Here is a 16,443-nt window from a genome sequence, read left to right on the forward strand (position 1 = left end):
TAGACACATACCTGAGTCAGCTCATATACATGCAAATGAGTACTAAAAAAGACTGTCCAGTCAGCACATGCAAACCTTCCTCTCATGCAGAGTTCATATACAATAAATGAAGTGTTCTATAGGGTGCTGCACGAAACATTAGTCCCTCTCCCAAATGTTCCCTGTTAAAATGTTTCCATCTCAGAAACTCTTGCTATAACATATACAAGGGCTCTCAGAAATTGTGCGTGAAAAATTGCATATAGATATGTGTTTATGTGTATACACTGTATATTCCTACAGTGTGAATTTGACTTTTCAATGATTGCTCTATTTTAGGAATCATTTGATGTTCCCAAATCTATTAATAAACCACGGGCTGATGACTAATTGTCTCCTTCATCTTGAATCAATTGATAATGTCTGCATATTCTAACATTCCATGTGCATACCAGTTTACTTTGGGCAACCTGGGTATGATTCTTGGGTGACAGGGCCCACCTTATCGAACCTGGCAGCCTTCGCATCTTCGATTGCCAACCCCCTTTTTTGTGGTGCTATCAACGGTCTGTTTTAGCACCAGTGAGAATCTAGTTCCTTTCTCTTTACAAGTCCTCCCGAGAGGTGAGCCCCGGCTCTGTCGTGGACAGTGAAGCAACCCTGCGCTTCACTGCTATGTGAATACATGCAGCAGTTGCAGGTCCCCTGGGTAACATTGCGACACGGACATGACCTCGTTACATTTCAGAATTCTATTGGGTATCCATGGCGATACAGGTGGGAGGGGCGAGACAACATCTTTCCTGGCTTATATATCTAGCCGGTAGTAACTCTAAAAGGAATCATAGTGCTTTGGAAGTCATGAGGCTATTTTCCAGAGCTACACACCCATATCAGCACCCTCAGCCTCCTCCTTCTGAGGGTAGTCGCGGATTCACAGCACTGACCTCGACACCCTGTTGGGCTTCATCTTGCTCATCGTCCTGGTCAGGTTCGAATGCAGTGCCTCGATCTACAACATCCACACCAGCGTGTAGCGTGGGCTTTTCATTTTCCCACTTGGCAAAGCCTTTGTCCTTTGCTGCTTTGTCATGGAGCTTGGATTTCATTTTGGGGAAGGTATGGGACCCAGAGTCTCCCCAGACAGCCTCTGACCACACAGGTTCGGTTTGCGTGGCTTGACTAGTGGTGGCTCTCTGCACTCTCACGGAGATCTTACGGGAAGATCCTGTAACCAGCGTGATGTCTCTGCTGTCCAGGTCTCGGTGTCTAGCAGTGACGCCAGGAAACTCAAACACCTCATCCTGCACTAGAAGGGAATAAAAGAGTGATCATTATTTGACATCGGTCTGACCAGGAGCAAACTGTCACTGTTATACAGATGCCAGAAATCTGATATGCAAGGTCCCAGAGGAACAGACTAGGGCTAGAATTAAACTAGCAGTGGATGAATTGCAAGTGAGTGAGATTAAAACAAACAAACAGAATTAAGGGTTTAGCATCCAGACTAATCTACAGAAGGGAGTACCCTTGCTGTTGGTATGATTCAGACCCTAAGTAGAATGCAGAACAGAGATCAAGGACAGGTATGGAGAGATGCTTTGGAAAACACTGCGGGTTTGTGAAGAACAGAGAGAGCATTTACCTGGGGGCAAGGCTGGGCTTCCAGGCAGTGACTCAGGGTTGCTGCTCAAGGAGGGTGCCCTGGCAAGTCTCCTACAGGCCAGAACCAAGAGGTCTTTGCACTGTTTGTGACAGTTGGCTCCACAGTCTAAAAAGAACCCCGAATTGGCACAAATGAGTGTGAAACGTGTATCGGGCCCAAATCCCAGAGTGGGAAAGGAGCTACCAGCCTCACCCGCCCCCACTTGAATTTCAGGGAGGAATCTGGGAAGCTCTGGATTTTTTTTGTTTTGGAAGTGGTAGTGGTGGTGTGTGGGGGGTGGGGTGGGGGGGTTACACATTAACTCTTCAGCTTCTGTTGGCCCAAGAGAACAAAGGTCTCAAGGAGGCCGACACTATTTATGGTTTAATCAGACTGATTAATCCCTACCCAAAATTCATTGCATCCCAGGTATTTATTTTACCTTTGCATTTGTAGCCTTGTTTGATTATGCCCCAGAGCTGAAACAGAAGACAGGAAAATGTCAGTGGATGGGAAGAGACATCTGGAAGGAAAATAAGTCAACAGAGAAGGAAGGCCTGGGAAGTCCGATGACCGGCGGCTCACAAACAGGATGGAGCTGCTGTAGACACCCTTCCTGTCGGAGAAGAGCCTTCTCCCAGCCCCCTCCAGCTGTGATGTTAACTTCCCTTTTCTCTTTCGGAGCCAAATGGTAGATGGGATGGGAAATTAAAGTTGGTAAGTTGGTATGTTGGTTCTACTTTGGTGATGTCTTTTCACGCCAAATATATAGGAAATCTGAGCAGTGGGTCTTCCTGTCTTTCTCTTTAATGAAAATGGCTGCTTTGGGCACCTTCTGCAGGCAAGGCAACAATATAAGCATGCACTTAATAATTTGGATTTTACCAGGTAGGTGAAGAAGGGGCCAATGGGTTTGCACTGTGTCTGCAGCGGGGCTATGGGGGTGCTGTCAAAAATGCTGATTCTGCCAACCAAGGCAACTGTTCTATCCCAGTAGGAAGTGACTGCTAGCCAAAGGTTACAGGGACTCTTGTGACAGATGTAGCTACTACACAAGACCCCAACACACAGGATTAAACATCAGAAAGCAATCACCCATACTAACGCTCCACTCTACAATGCTAAAATGCCCGGCTGGGGATTTAGCTCAGTGGTAGAGCGCTTACCTAGGAAGCGCAAGGCCCTGGGTTCGGTCCCCAGCTCCGGAAAAAAAGAACCAAAAAAAAAAAAAAAAGGTGTGAGTCCCCTACAATGCTAAAATGAAGCTTTTGATTGGACCTTCCCAGGAACAACAACAACAACTAAATTCTTACCAAACGGCCAGTTTCAATTTGTTACCTACACCTTAACACAGAAGCATGAAAGGTGAAGGTACTCACGCTATGATTTCTTTCTCGTTTCTGTTTAGACGGGATCTCGCTGTGTCTTGAGATCTCAAGAGGAGGTCTTGAACTCCTAATCCTCCTGCCTCACCTTCCCAAGTGTTGAAGTTATAAGCATGTACCGTCACGCCTGGCTATTTTACTATTGTTCCCCCACATTCCATGCACAGGGAGGGACCAATCTGCTCTTGCTTTGGCTTCTCTGTCTATAAAATCAACCTCTGTCACCAGGTTCATTGGAAAACATACTCGGTTTTATAGGATTATGTGTTGCTTGGTTTTAAAATCTAAAAGAGTCATATCTAGGATCTTTAACTGAAACTAATTTTGTTCTTTGACATGACAAATGCCTCAGGTTGGATGAGGAGTGTTTTTGCAAGCTGTTCTGGCTACAGTCTTGGTTGTGATGTAACATCTTGGCAGAAATGAAGGCATTCTAAAGAGTCCCATGTTCCCTTCCCTTTATCCCTCAAGCTATTGAATGAAGCAATGGTCCCCAGGGAATTGGAGCTTCCAGCAATCTCATGCCTGAAGACAAAAAGGCTGAATTCCCAGACCAGCAAGAGGAGGGGCTTCTGTTTCTCAGAAAGAGTTCCCACAATTCTGACAGCTTCTCGGGCCACCTTGCAAAAGAAACTGGAGCTGAGACAAGGATGGGTCAAAATTGGGCCAAGCCACACTTCAACAAAGACTTCTTGGTCATGGATCATTCGAACTCTAAGCAGAAACCTGGAGGGTCAGGACCCCTAAGACAGACTAGAGTCCTGCCATACCTCTTTATTTGTCCCTGTTGGTAATTCCTTTTAGGCGTTGCCCCACAGTCACCTGGCAACAGCCAGGTGTGCCTGACTCGGTATAAAAGGGGCTGCTTGCCCCCTCCTCAGTCTTTTGCTCTCTTACCTCTCTGCCCCTTCTCTCTCCATTCCCCTCCCCCATCTCTCCACTCTACAATGCTGAAATTAAGCTTTTGATCAGACCTTCCTGGGAACCAGGAGAAAAAACAACTAAATTCTTCCCAAATGGCCAGTTTTAATTTGTTACCTACACTTTAACTCATAAGCATCAGTGTTCATGGCCAGCCTCTACTCTACTCCTCTACTCTTCTCTCTCTCTCTCTCTCTCTCTCTCTCTCTCTCTCTCTCTCTCTCTCCTACTACCCTCTTAACTTCCCTCCCCATGCCCTGAATAAACTAGTCCATGCTATACTGCTGTGTGGCTGGTCCGTCAAGGGGAAGGGATGTCTCAGCATGGGCCTGCTGACCCATGCTCCATAGAACATATCCCCCCTCTCCTTATCCTTTTATAAACACAACATTGGTACCGAAACCTGGGGCATATCCTCTCTTTATCTTTTTATAAACACATCATATGGTACCATAATGCTAACAGAAGGGATGCCTCAGCATAGCTCACGGAGGCACCCTTTCCCTACACCATACCACTCCTCCACCAAACATATCCCTGGCTTCCTTTTCTTGTTGCACAAAACACGACAGTCCCTCTTCCCAATATAGCCACATCGAATTGCTTATTATTTGTCTAATTGGTATCTTGAGGTCCAGGGGCTAAGCCTAGATTGGTCAAGCTTCTGGGTCCCAGGTTCTGACACTAAAAACTCCAGTAAAAGTAGGGATTTTGCCCTCCCAGTAGACTGGTTTTTAACATTGTGAGGAAAGTGTTCTTGCCCTGGTCTTCCTTCTACCTTCTCCTAGCACTTGCCCAGGGCCTCAGGGACAGCAGCACACTCAGTGTTAGGCTTAGCTTAGTTTAGTGGGCTTAAACTGGAAAACATCTCTACCTTGTTAATGGGTTAGCCTAGGTGCTTGTTGTTTGCTTAATAAAGTGATGCTGGAAGAATCTCGGGCTAGCCTCAGGAAGGAGGCTTTCTGGAACACAGCTTACAATGCATTATGGTTAACAAGCCACCTGAATTTGAGCAACTGGTCCTAATTTAAAAAGTAGCTCCCAAAGCAGAGTGACCAAGGAAGGACCTGGTGTGGCTGCCCCACTTCCTCTCCTGCAAACAAGGAAATCCCATCAGGGAAGCCCAGAGATTCCTTTGATCCTTTACAGTCTTTACATCTCTCGAACACATTAAGGTGCAAATGCCTTTTTGAAGGGCTACAGTTTGCTCTGGGCAGAAAAGATTTCTTTACTACCACTGATAAGTCAGCTCAGGACCACTGAAGACTTAGTGAGGGCAGAAAGGGGAAGTGGGTGATCAGGTTAGTGACACCTTCTGGGGTCTGGGGAGTTTTAAACCATCCAGTTGGCTTCTGTCCTTTAAGAGGTGAAGATGATGATTCAGGAAATAGATAACTAGTAAGCCTCAACCAGGAAAATGTTAATGCCAGTCCATCCCTAGTTTCTGGGTTGTCCCTGTGTGAACAAAGTCACTAGTGTAGGACAAGAAGGGGAATTAAGAAAGACCAATCATATATATGAGAAACTCACAGGTAAATGAATTGAACTACAAAAAACAAAACAGAATAAAACCAACCAAACAAAAATCAACTGAGTAAGGTAACCCAGGTTACCCAGGTTCTGACACTAAAAACTCCAGTAAGAGTAGGGATTTTGCCCATATTTGACAAATATGGTATGTAGTCAATTATATATGGATATGAACTGTTAAGTCAATTATAACCAAGCTACAATCCGTAGAATCACAGAGGTTAGATATAGAGTGTGAGCATTTCCTCTAGGCTCTGCCCAACAGTTACATAGCAACAGCCAAGTGAACCTGGCTTGCTATAAATGGACTGTTTGGCCTCTCATTCTTTCTCCCCCTCTCCTTCCCTTTATTCTTCTTCCCTCTTTTTCTTTCCACTTGTTCCTGGTCAGCTGTCCTTTTTCCTTCTTTCTCTCTCCTCTCTTTCTGTCCTTCTCTGTTCCCTTTCTTTCTCTGCCTCTACTACCTTCCCCGCACTCCCTTCTAATGTCCCAAATAAGCTTCATTTTATACTAGACCCATCATATGGCTGATACCTCTGGTGGGAGGGATACCAGAGCATGAACCTGCTAGGCACCCCCTCCAACCACATTAGGCTGCTGCTAAGGGTCTACAGGGGACAAATAGAATAGAATAGAATAGAATAGAATAGAATAGAATAGAATAGAATAGAATAGAATAGAATAGAATAGACAAATAGATAATTATGGATGGATGGGGGTAGGGAGTTAGAAGGAATAAAGAAGAGAATACATATGGGGAGAGACAGCTACAATTAAGTATGTATGTATGTATGTATATATATATACACACATATACATATATGTATATATATATTCGATCTGAATAAAATCATGGTGGGGGGGTGGAAGCACAGCTCCAACTGTACATCTCTTGTCACCACATGAAGCTTCCAGTACTTGGTATGGATTACATCTAAAAGAATTGTTGGCCAAAGGGTTCCCATGGGAACCCCCCTTCCCCCAACAACCTATGCTTTTGCCAAGACTACAGGCTGCTCTTCACAAACTGATGGCAAGGTGCTATTGCTGAAGGCTGCACCTACAGAACTCACTGAGCATGGAGAAGTAGAGCTGGTGCCTACATAGATCACCCCTGTGCGCTCGTGTCTTTGGTAGAGGAGGCTCTCTGCATGCTACCAAACACCCAACCAGCTAAAACCCCCTTTTCTACAATGGTGTTCTTCAAGGCACATCAGTGCAATAGTGGAGCAAAGCTTGTGGGAGTAACTGACCAATGTCTGATTTGACTTAAGTCTCATTCCACAAGATGGAGCCCAAACCCAACACTGCTTGGGTGATCAAGAGCTTGAGAGTAGCTGGGCCAGGGACTTAGGAAAAACCCAAATACTACTGCACTGCTAAAGGATCATAGGAGCAAAATGACTCCAAATCACATTCTGCTACACTTCTAGGTAAGTGCTTTCCTTGTTCAGCCATCCTCAGAGAAGCGTCCTCCTTCAACACATGGGGACAAACGTAGAGACCCACAGGCAGATAATATGCAGAAGGTTAGGTGAGAGACCTTGGGACACTAAGCCCTAAATGGGATGGATGTCTCCATCAAATCTCTCCTCTCCAGGCTCAGGGAACTCTGAAGAAGAGAAGATGCAGAGTGTAAGATCCAGAGACGATGGAGGACACTAAGGAAACAAAGTTTTCTAAATCAACACGATCAACACACACATGAACTTACAGAGACCGAAGTATCATGCACAGGGCCTGTCCAGGTCTTTAGGGTATATATTATAGTTTCTAATTTAGTGTTTTGATGGGATTCCTGAGAGTAGAAACAAGTGGTTCTCTGCATCTATATCTCTTTCTATTAGCATTTCTTCTAGGCTCCGCCCCACAGTTACCTGACAACAGGTATGCCTGGATGCTTGCCCCCACCTCATTCTCTTACTCTCTTATCCTCTTACCCTTTTACCCTCTTTCCTTCTGTTCCTTCTCTCCCCATTCCTCTCCCACCTCTCTCTCTGTGTTCATGGCCAGCCTCTACTCCTCTTCTCTGTCTCTCTGTCTCTCTGTCTCTCTTTGTCTCTCTGTCTCTGTCTGTCTCTGTCTCTCTGTCTGTCTCTCTGTCTCTGTCTCTGTCTCTGTCTCTCTCTCTCTCTCCTACCCTCTTGATTCCCCTCCCCATGCCCCTAAATAAACTCTACTCTATACTATAGAATAGTATAGTATAGTATAGTATAGTATAGTATAGTATAGTATAGTATAGTCTGCTACCTCTGGGGAAGGGATACCTCAGAATGGGCCTGCAGAAGCTCTCCCTTTCCCACACCATACTCTACCAAACATTCTTCCTTCCCTGCCTTTTGTTTTTTATAAAACACACCAGTTTGTTGTGCCTTTTCTTAGACTCTTGCTTCTGTTTGTTTTGTCCTATTCCAATGTGTTAGTTTTTGTTTTATCATCTTTATTGTAGCATATTTTATTTTATATTATTATCCCTAAGATATCTGTTTGTTTTCTAATGAGAGACAGAAAGGGGATAGATCTGGATGGGAGGCTAGGTGGGGAGGAACTTGGAGGAGTAGAGGGAGGGGGAAATTGTAATCATGCTATATTATGTGAAGAAAAAATCTATTTTCAATAAGCAGGGGGTGAGGGAGAGAAGAGACATCCTTTCCTGGTGTGGTGGCACATGTGGCTAATCCCAGCTTTTAGAAGGAAGGAAGAAGAGTCTCAAGTTCAAGGCCACCCTGGACTATTGAGTGAGACTTGGCTCCTTCCCACTACATATGACAATAGGGCACCCTAATATGAAGTTGCAGTACATCATTAGCATCAGTAAAGAGCTTCAGGAAACAGATATGATCAAGCAAGAGTCTTCTCAGGTCATGATTTACTGAGTTCCCTTAGAATCCAGGTGGAAACAGTGCCAGAAAAAGACAGTGGGTCAGTGTGCCAACCAACACAGCTGAAGGAAACCCCACTTAGATGAAACTTGAGAGTGTTTCCCAGGCTCCTTTGATCTGAGGATGCAGACTGCTATGGTACATGAAATTCTTTATAATATGAAGAACACTGGACTGAGTCAGGAGAGCTGGCTAGGGTTCATGGTCCTGCTGCCAATGACTTGTGTGACCTTGGGGAACTAACTCATGTAACTCCTCCAGCCTTCAGTTTCTTCTATAAAATACAGGGATTACCAACAGGCTTTCAATTCTGGCAATTCTGAAATGCATGCACTGCCTTCTTTACCCTTAAAATAGAATTTATTTCAAAAGCAGATGGGCCAGGCACTAGAAAATGGTTCCTGGCATTCTCAGTTCCTTTCAAGGATATATCTTCAGAGTTATATTTATAAATCCCTCAAAGACCAAAAGACCCTTAGGTATTATGTGAACGAAGATTGAGGCAAGCTGTGCAAATGAAATTAACATACTTTGAAAAATAGAAAGGGTTAATAAAAATTAAAAGAGTTAATTTCAGTCAACTCTAACAGCGCTAAGAGAATTCTTTCAAACATTTTAATGTTGCCTCCCCTTTTTCTCATTCTCTTGATACTTTAGACTTTTAACACAGCTGGTATTGTTTATCTCCCCAACAACTTGGCAGGTAAGTAGTGTATTAAACATCTTTTACAAATAGGAAAACAGACATAAAGATAGCTATTGACTGAGGTCCACGACATGAAGTTAGGAGGAAGCAAAAGTGAGGTTCAAAGCCAAGGTCCCAGACTCCAGGCCCAGAGCTTTGTTCTTCATTCTCATAGGAGCACAGCATCAGCACCTGTGTTCAGATGAATTGGAGGACAGAGGGGAGGATGTGGAATCCCAAGTATGACCACCTTCCTGCTCTATTAAACCAGTATCCCGAGCAAGGAGGAGGCAACACAGATAATACTGTGGACTAAGTACATCAAGTCCCTCATATGCCACTAGAGGTCAATAAATAGTCCTGATTTTCAGTTGTGCCTAGGCAGATCCTCTTAGCCTGACTTGTTAATTGGAAGGCTCAAAAATATATTTCACAGAGAAGTGTGTGTGTGTGTGTGTGTTATTTGAAGGGCTGTGGAACATTTACATGGCTTTGTTTCATTTGCATTTTCAGGTTTATCTACTTCTCCAAATCCCCCATGAGACACAGAAAAAAAGGAAATGCATTTGTGGTATGGTAGAGTAGTCTGGTGAAGCACTCCGAGGAGATGCTAATGGAAAAGGAACTTCTCTCTCCCAGGTACTGATAAGGCGAGCTGGCTAAGGTGGTATGGGGGCTGATGTCAGCATCTAGAAATTTGGTGAAAGTCAAACCTTCCTCTTATTTACCCATTCTCAGAAGGATGTGGCTCACAAAGCCAGTCCTTCAGGCATGGGATGGGAGAAGCCCAGAAGCAGTCAACACGGGATGTGGCTGCTGAAAAAACCATCCCTTCCATGCTGGCAGCTATAGAGTTAGGTGCTGGGCCACCCTCACCTCAAATGTTTTATTTTCTTTCACTTCAGTACCTGATGAAAGATAATCTGAGTTAGCATTCATTCCTTCTAGACTCTGCCCCACAGTTACCTGGCAACTGCCAGGTATGCCTGACTGTATAAAAGGGGCTGCTTGCCCCCTCCTCACTCTCTTAGTCTCTTATCCTCTTACTCTTACTCTCTGCCCCTTCTCTTCCTGCCCCTTCTCTTTCTCTTTCTCTTCCCCCTTCCCCTCCCCCTCTCTCTTATGTCTTCAGGCTGGCTTCTCTTCTCTCTCTCTCTCTGCTTTTATCTGTCTCCACTTCCTCCTCACGTTTCCTCCGCATGCCCTAAATAAACTCCATTCCATACTATATTGGCTATGGCTGGTACCTCAGAGTAAGAGGATACCTCAGCATGGATCAGCAGAGGCACCCTCTCCTACCTCACCATAACGCGCTTCTACCAAACATATTCCTGTTTCTCTTTTTTATACAAAACCATAATCAGAGCCCCAAAATCTGGTAAGGAGAGGGCCAAAAGCTGGCCCTACCACCAGGTAGTCAGGGTATGCTCACAGCAGTGGTTCCCGCCATTTCCAATGCTGCAACCCTTTAATACAGTTTCTCATGCTGCGGTAACCCCCCCAACCATAACATAATTTTCACTGCTACTTCATAACTGTGATTTTGCTACTGCTATGAATCATGTTATAACTATCTGTGTTTAAATGGTTTTAGGTAATCCCTAAGGGGTCACAACCCACAGGTGGAGAACCGCTAGTGTGCAGTCTCCATGTGCTGCAGTGGTGAAGGCCAAGCACAGGGGCCACACTCAGAGGACCTGTGTTTGAGTTCACGCCCCTTTGATTAGAACTTTGCAGTCCTGGAGGATTTCGGGTAGCCATTCTGCACCTCTCCATCTTCCTAGGCAAAATGGGGAGAAAATGCCTACCTCAAAAGCATGTTGTAGGGAATCCTTCCAGGACTGTCCACTTTGTTACCGTCAAGCATTAAGTAAATGTCATTTGTTACCATGACTGCCTTTTCCCCAAAGGGCATTTTTTTTCCTCTTTGAGTTGGGAAGTATTAAGCCACACCATGATGGATATGGTGACAAATACCACATTAAATGAGTGCCAGAAGGAACTGGCTAAGATAAAGTTCCTCTTCACAACAACCGTTACCAAGAGTGCTGCTGAATGCCAGGGTACCTTCCTCTAGCACAGGTAACTTGCAGAGTTCTCTCTCTCTCTCTCTCTCTCTCTCTCTCTCTCTCTCTCTCTCTCTCTCTCTCTCTGAAGCTAATGGGGTTCAGCAGTCTTCCCTGTCTTTGTCTTGGGTGCTCCTGGAGCCCAGTTAGACTCACAGATCTGTTTTGCTTTTATTTCATCTTTCATTTCAGGGAGCGATCACACATCTGAGTTTTGGCTCAAAGGATAAAGTGAATTGTATTTAGTAAACCATTTCCCTGCCTTTCCAAGGTCCTGCACAAATAAAGAATGGAAGTCCAACTTACAAATCCCGCACAGTGTTCGCAGAAAGTGGGCTTGAGATAGTTCATTTCCTGAAAATTATGGATAAAGCCTGGTCCCATCTTGCAGTGTAGCTGAGATTTGGCTCTCAGGAAATAAGCCATCATTTCGTCTTTGCTAATTAAGCCGTCCCTGTTAGGAGAGTCAAAAAAGGGAGCATCTTTGACTGCTCTATCACCAAGTAGTCGCCACATTCTGCTACCCACATCCCAAAGCTCTGTGACCCAAAGCAAATGAGAAATATTCACTTCTAAACATCAGGATGAATCTTAAGGGCACAACGTATTCAAAGCCTTCCCCAATAAGTAGATCCTTTGTGTATGTTTATATCTATGTGTGTAAGTGTGCGTGCGTGTGCATGCGTGTGTGTGTGTGTGTGTGTGTGTGTGTGTGTTTTCACATGTATGAACATGACCTGTGTTCTCTGGCTCAGGGAATTATCTTTATTACTGAAGAATACAAGCTTCCAGAAGAACAGCTTTCTAGTCCTTGACTGGCAATAAGACAAAGATTATCACTGTGGTGCTCAACTTACTCAGCCTAATTTATTGCAGGCTGCTCCCCCCAGTGTCCCTTGCGTCTTCCTCCTCCAGATGTTCTGTTCATCTAGAGCAGAGTCTCCAGATCTCTACACAGAGGGAGCTCCTCTTCAACCCACCTATCTGTTTTCAGCTCATCGCACCCCTTGCTTGTCACTTGTCTATCAATAAGGACCAAGTACACCTGACACAGGAAGTGCTGTGTACAGAGATCTTGGCTTTCCTGCCCGGTTTAGGACTCCCCTTGGGTCTTCCTGTGGCATCAACAGGGCTGGTCCATCCCTACTTTTGAGCCTCCGTTGACCTTGGCCTTCTCGAAGGCTCTGCTTAATCTGTTTCTCCTGTTTCCAGAGATGCCCAAGACTTTCCTTCTCTTCACAACTCTTTCCTTGATTCTGCAGTCTTCCTCAGCACTGGTCTTCCTCGCTTACCAACTCCCAAAGTTGTCAAGAACACCAGTAATTAGCATTTTCTTCTATCTTTCTATACTACCCAGCCAAGTTCCTTACACTGCCTTTGTGCTGAAACTGTCAGTGAGGACAGTCCTCAATGGCCCCCTGTCATTCTTTGAAATCGCTGACCTCATGGCAGTGCGTACCATGGGGACATATTAACTTTTTGACATCCACTTCTCTATAGATCACGCAAGTCCATGATGCTCTGCTTTACTGGTTCCTCTCCTGTTTCCCCTTCTCTGTCTTTTCTACAGAACCCGCTCGTTATTTTCATCTTCCATGAGTAGGAAGGGAAGACCCGCATGCTCATCTCCCCCTAAATTCCCCACCAGAAAGGAATGTTGCACCAGTCCTCAGCAACCAGCTAATGCTGACGGACTGGAAATGTAATAATGTGTGCCTCGAGCCCAACTGTTCTCACACATTTTGTACTACATCTTTAATAACTTGCTAGGCATCTCTTCCTGTGCACCCTGCCCCCCCCACAATTAACATCACCATTCTGAAGCTTATATCTCTCTTTCTAATTTGTATTACCACAGGTTTCCCAGTTTCTATCAATGATGTCAGAACTGTACCCTAGCCTTAAGATCACTTTATTCACCTCATATGCAAAATAACTTGAATTATACTAAAATTATACTAATTCTGAAATTAAATCATCTAGTATCTTGCCCATCCTAAAAAATATTATTTCTAAGGCCCTGGGTTCGGTCCCCAGCTCCGAAAAAAAGAAAAAAAATATTATTTCTGCAGACACATACATCAATCACAACTATACACAAAAGTCTAGTTCAGTCTTCCCAGTAGCTGGGACTACCGGCCTCTGCCCTCAGACTTTCACTTCTACTTGTCCTGATGAGGCTTTTAGAATGGCAGAAGTTGGGCAGTAGAAGGACTTAAAGAAACTGAGAGCTGTTTAATTTGCAGATGGCACTTACACTTAACAAAGATGTGATCTGTCCTATGACAGCCTCCAATGTTCAGGGACACGAAGAAAAACAACCAGTGAAAAGCCAGACTGCTCTATCAGAACAGCAGAGGAAAGCTTGTTGGGATGTAGATTGCTGGTGTCCCTCTCCAACCACCCCCTAGATAATCTTCTGTCTTAAACCAGATCCATTAAAAACAACAGAATGAATTATACTTACTGGTCTTTGTCTAGCACACAGAAGGAATCCAGGAAGGGAAAATTGGCCGCTATGCTCTCAAAGTCCTCTTGAGAGATGTATCCATCATGGTCATGGTCATAGTTTCGAAACACAGACTGCGTAGGATAGACAGGTATTTAGTATTTACTGTGGACACATGTAAGTCAGGCACTAAACTTGTGAAAAACAATAAGTAGATTCTCATTTCAATCAAGGAACCTAGAATCTGGTGGGAGACTCCTAAACACAGAGCTTATTTAACACTATAAAAGGATAAGAAGTTTGTGGGGGGCTTTGAAATTGGGATTTAGATAAATGTTTCCTATGGAAATAAAAGTGAGACTTCAGGGTTAGGTTAGGGTTAGTAGGAGTTAGGTTAGTGAGTTTATTGATTATAATACCAAAAAGAGAGAAAGAAAAAGAAAATGAAGCTTTAGGAATTTAAGTTACCTGAAAAATTGAAAATATATGTTGAATGCTATCCTTATAAAAAAAATCCCAGTAAGAAGATTTTTAATTTATATTTGGGGGAGGAGGAAATATTTTTAAATGAACAAATAGATTATGAAGTTCTAACAAAATTAATGTATAGGCTAAAAATTGTTCAGAATGATGAGAGCGCGCAAAAGAGAGTACACCCCTTCAGAAATCAAGTATGCTAAAGGACTACTTACCAACAAAAAAAATAAGTTCCTCTCTCCTGTGCTCAGATTCTAGCTTTGAGTGTTTCTACGTCTGTATATAGGAGGGAGGGAGGGAGGGAGGGAGGGAGGGAGGGAGGGAGGGAAGGACAGACCGAGAGAGAGAGAGAGAGAGAGAGAGAGAGAGAGAGAGAGAGAGAGAGAGAGAGAGAAAGAGAGAGAGAGAGGGAGAGAGAGAGGGAGAGAGCAAGAAGGGAGAGCAGGAAAAGAGAGGGGAAGGAGAGGTGAGGGAGAGGGGGAGGGGGAGGAAGCAAGCTCTCTACCTTTCATTGTCTGGAGTCAGAGCATCCTAGTGTGCAAAGCCCTCCTGGTGTCCTTTTGCCCACTCACCCCTAAATTCTGTTCATCTTTGCCCTGATCCACATTATCTTCTCAGCCCTTTCCCTCAGCAAAAGTTTCTTCCACATCACCTTTGTAGTTGTTGTTGTCTGGCTTGGGTTTTCTGTCTGCTTGCTTGCTTAATGTTTATTTTATTTTTAAACTGTATGTGTGCCTGTGTGTATATGTTCATGCACATGCATTGAGGTGCCCACAAAAACCAGCGTGGGCTTGGGTCACCTTGTTGGAGTTGCAGTTGGTTGTTAGCCAGTCAATGTGGGTGCTAGGAATCAAATTCAGGCCCCGAGAAAGTTCGGGGAGTCCTTTTAACCTCAACAAGCTTTCTAGCACTCAGCTTACTTAGTTTTGAGACTGGGTTCTGTTGTGCAGTTCTGGTTACCTCAGACTCTCCTGCCTCATATTCCAATCCTGGGATGACAGCTGTGCATTACACACTGGCCTTCCATGCTATGCCTTTTAACTATTTTTTTTTCTGCCTCACACATATACCATAAAACTCTCAGCAATTACAAAATTCCTGAGTTCTCCAAGACAAAGAACATCTTTGTGTTCTTAAAATTCCTTTGCCAGCAAAAAGCACTATCTATCTCATAGATATTCCATAACATACCTTTACCCTTATTGTAATCACACTGAAGCCATCCATGACAATGGGTTTAACCAGGCCTGGATCACCGTTTCCAGTAACAGAGACATGTTATTTCTTCCTAAGCATTTGTGCTTCTACTCTTCTGTGCACCTCCCTGGCCCCCAATCCTTTCAGGAAGGGTCTTCACCATCCTCCTGCCCAGCCTCCCAAGGCTTGGGGATTACACAGGTGTACCATCACACCCAAGTCTGATTTGTTTTCTACAGGGAGAACCTCAAAAGGGCCTTGACTTAGATTGATTTTTCATACGGTGGCATCATGTGGCTATGTCATAAAATCCTCATAACATACATCAGGTAAAAAAAAAGCAATTCAGGGGATGTTTCCCAGCTCTGAAGTGAGCACCTTATCTGTGGTGGGTTTTCTGTGAGTAATTCGTATGGGTTATTTTTATCCCCAAAGTAATCGTATCCCCACGAGTAATTCTTCTCCCCAAAGTCCTTCAAGTTGATGGTAGTGACAGAGGTACCAAATGCTCAAGAAGGGAGCTAGAAGGAACTGAGAACCATTAGATAAATAAAAAGACACAGTCAAGAAAGAGAAAGGTCCTTTCTGGTAAATTCTTCTCTTGGGACCAATTCAGGAAGCAAGGAGTATCAACTGTTCATCAATTAATGTTCAGGTTCAATTGATTCTATTTGTCCAGGATTTGTTTTCATGGATGTCATCTGGTTTCAGGACAATTATAGAATATTAAGGAAGGGAAAATGGTGTTTTCTAGAACTCTCTGATTATTCTCATTTAATTACTTACCTCAACCAACTTCCTTATGTGTTTGTTGATGATTGTGGGGTCTGGCTTTGGTACCACTTCTGAAGCCCACTCCAGGGGTACCACAGGCTTATTAGGTGTTGTGGGGGAAGTTGGCTGCTAAAAGAACACACACACATACACAGTTTTTAATATTAACTCGGACTTGATCCACCAAGAGAGAAAATTTAATATATCATTTGTTAATAAAATCTAATTAGTAACTGAAACCATGTTTCGCCTTGGTCTGGGCTTTTTGAGACCAAGTCCCTTGCTATATATCCCTGGAGCATATGATTTCATTGTCTTAGCCTCAGTGTGAATCTTCTAGGTGACAGCAACACACATGGCTAAGAGCACAACTTAATAGTGCACTTTGTTTAGTAATAACGTCCATTCTATTCTTCTAAATAGGTATAAAAATGTGTACTCCTAGACCACCCA

General features: G+C 44.0%; 1 protein-coding gene across 9 annotated transcripts in view; it reads right to left on the bottom strand.

The window, feature by feature from the left end:
* The window catches only part of Rasgrp3 (RAS guanyl releasing protein 3), a 98,567-nt gene that overhangs the window by 2,991 nt on the left and 79,133 nt on the right, over positions 1–16,443 (bottom strand). For all 9 annotated transcript variants that reach the window (XM_063261852.1, XM_063261857.1, XM_063261858.1 and 6 more), the window contains 6 exons: positions 16,003–16,119; positions 13,561–13,676; positions 11,400–11,547; positions 2,067–2,103; positions 1,625–1,750; positions 927–1,288 (listed from right to left, as the gene is read on the bottom strand). In XM_063261852.1, the coding sequence (XP_063117922.1) occupies positions 927–1,288; positions 1,625–1,750; positions 2,067–2,103; positions 11,400–11,547; positions 13,561–13,676; positions 16,003–16,119 (906 nt within the window). The remainder of the gene's footprint in view (positions 1–926; positions 1,289–1,624; positions 1,751–2,066; positions 2,104–11,399; positions 11,548–13,560; positions 13,677–16,002; positions 16,120–16,443) is intronic.

The sequence above is a fragment of the Rattus norvegicus genome, chromosome 6 (assembly GCF_036323735.1).
Source record: "Rattus norvegicus strain BN/NHsdMcwi chromosome 6, GRCr8, whole genome shotgun sequence".
NCBI classification, from domain to species: domain Eukaryota; kingdom Metazoa; phylum Chordata; class Mammalia; order Rodentia; family Muridae; genus Rattus; species Rattus norvegicus.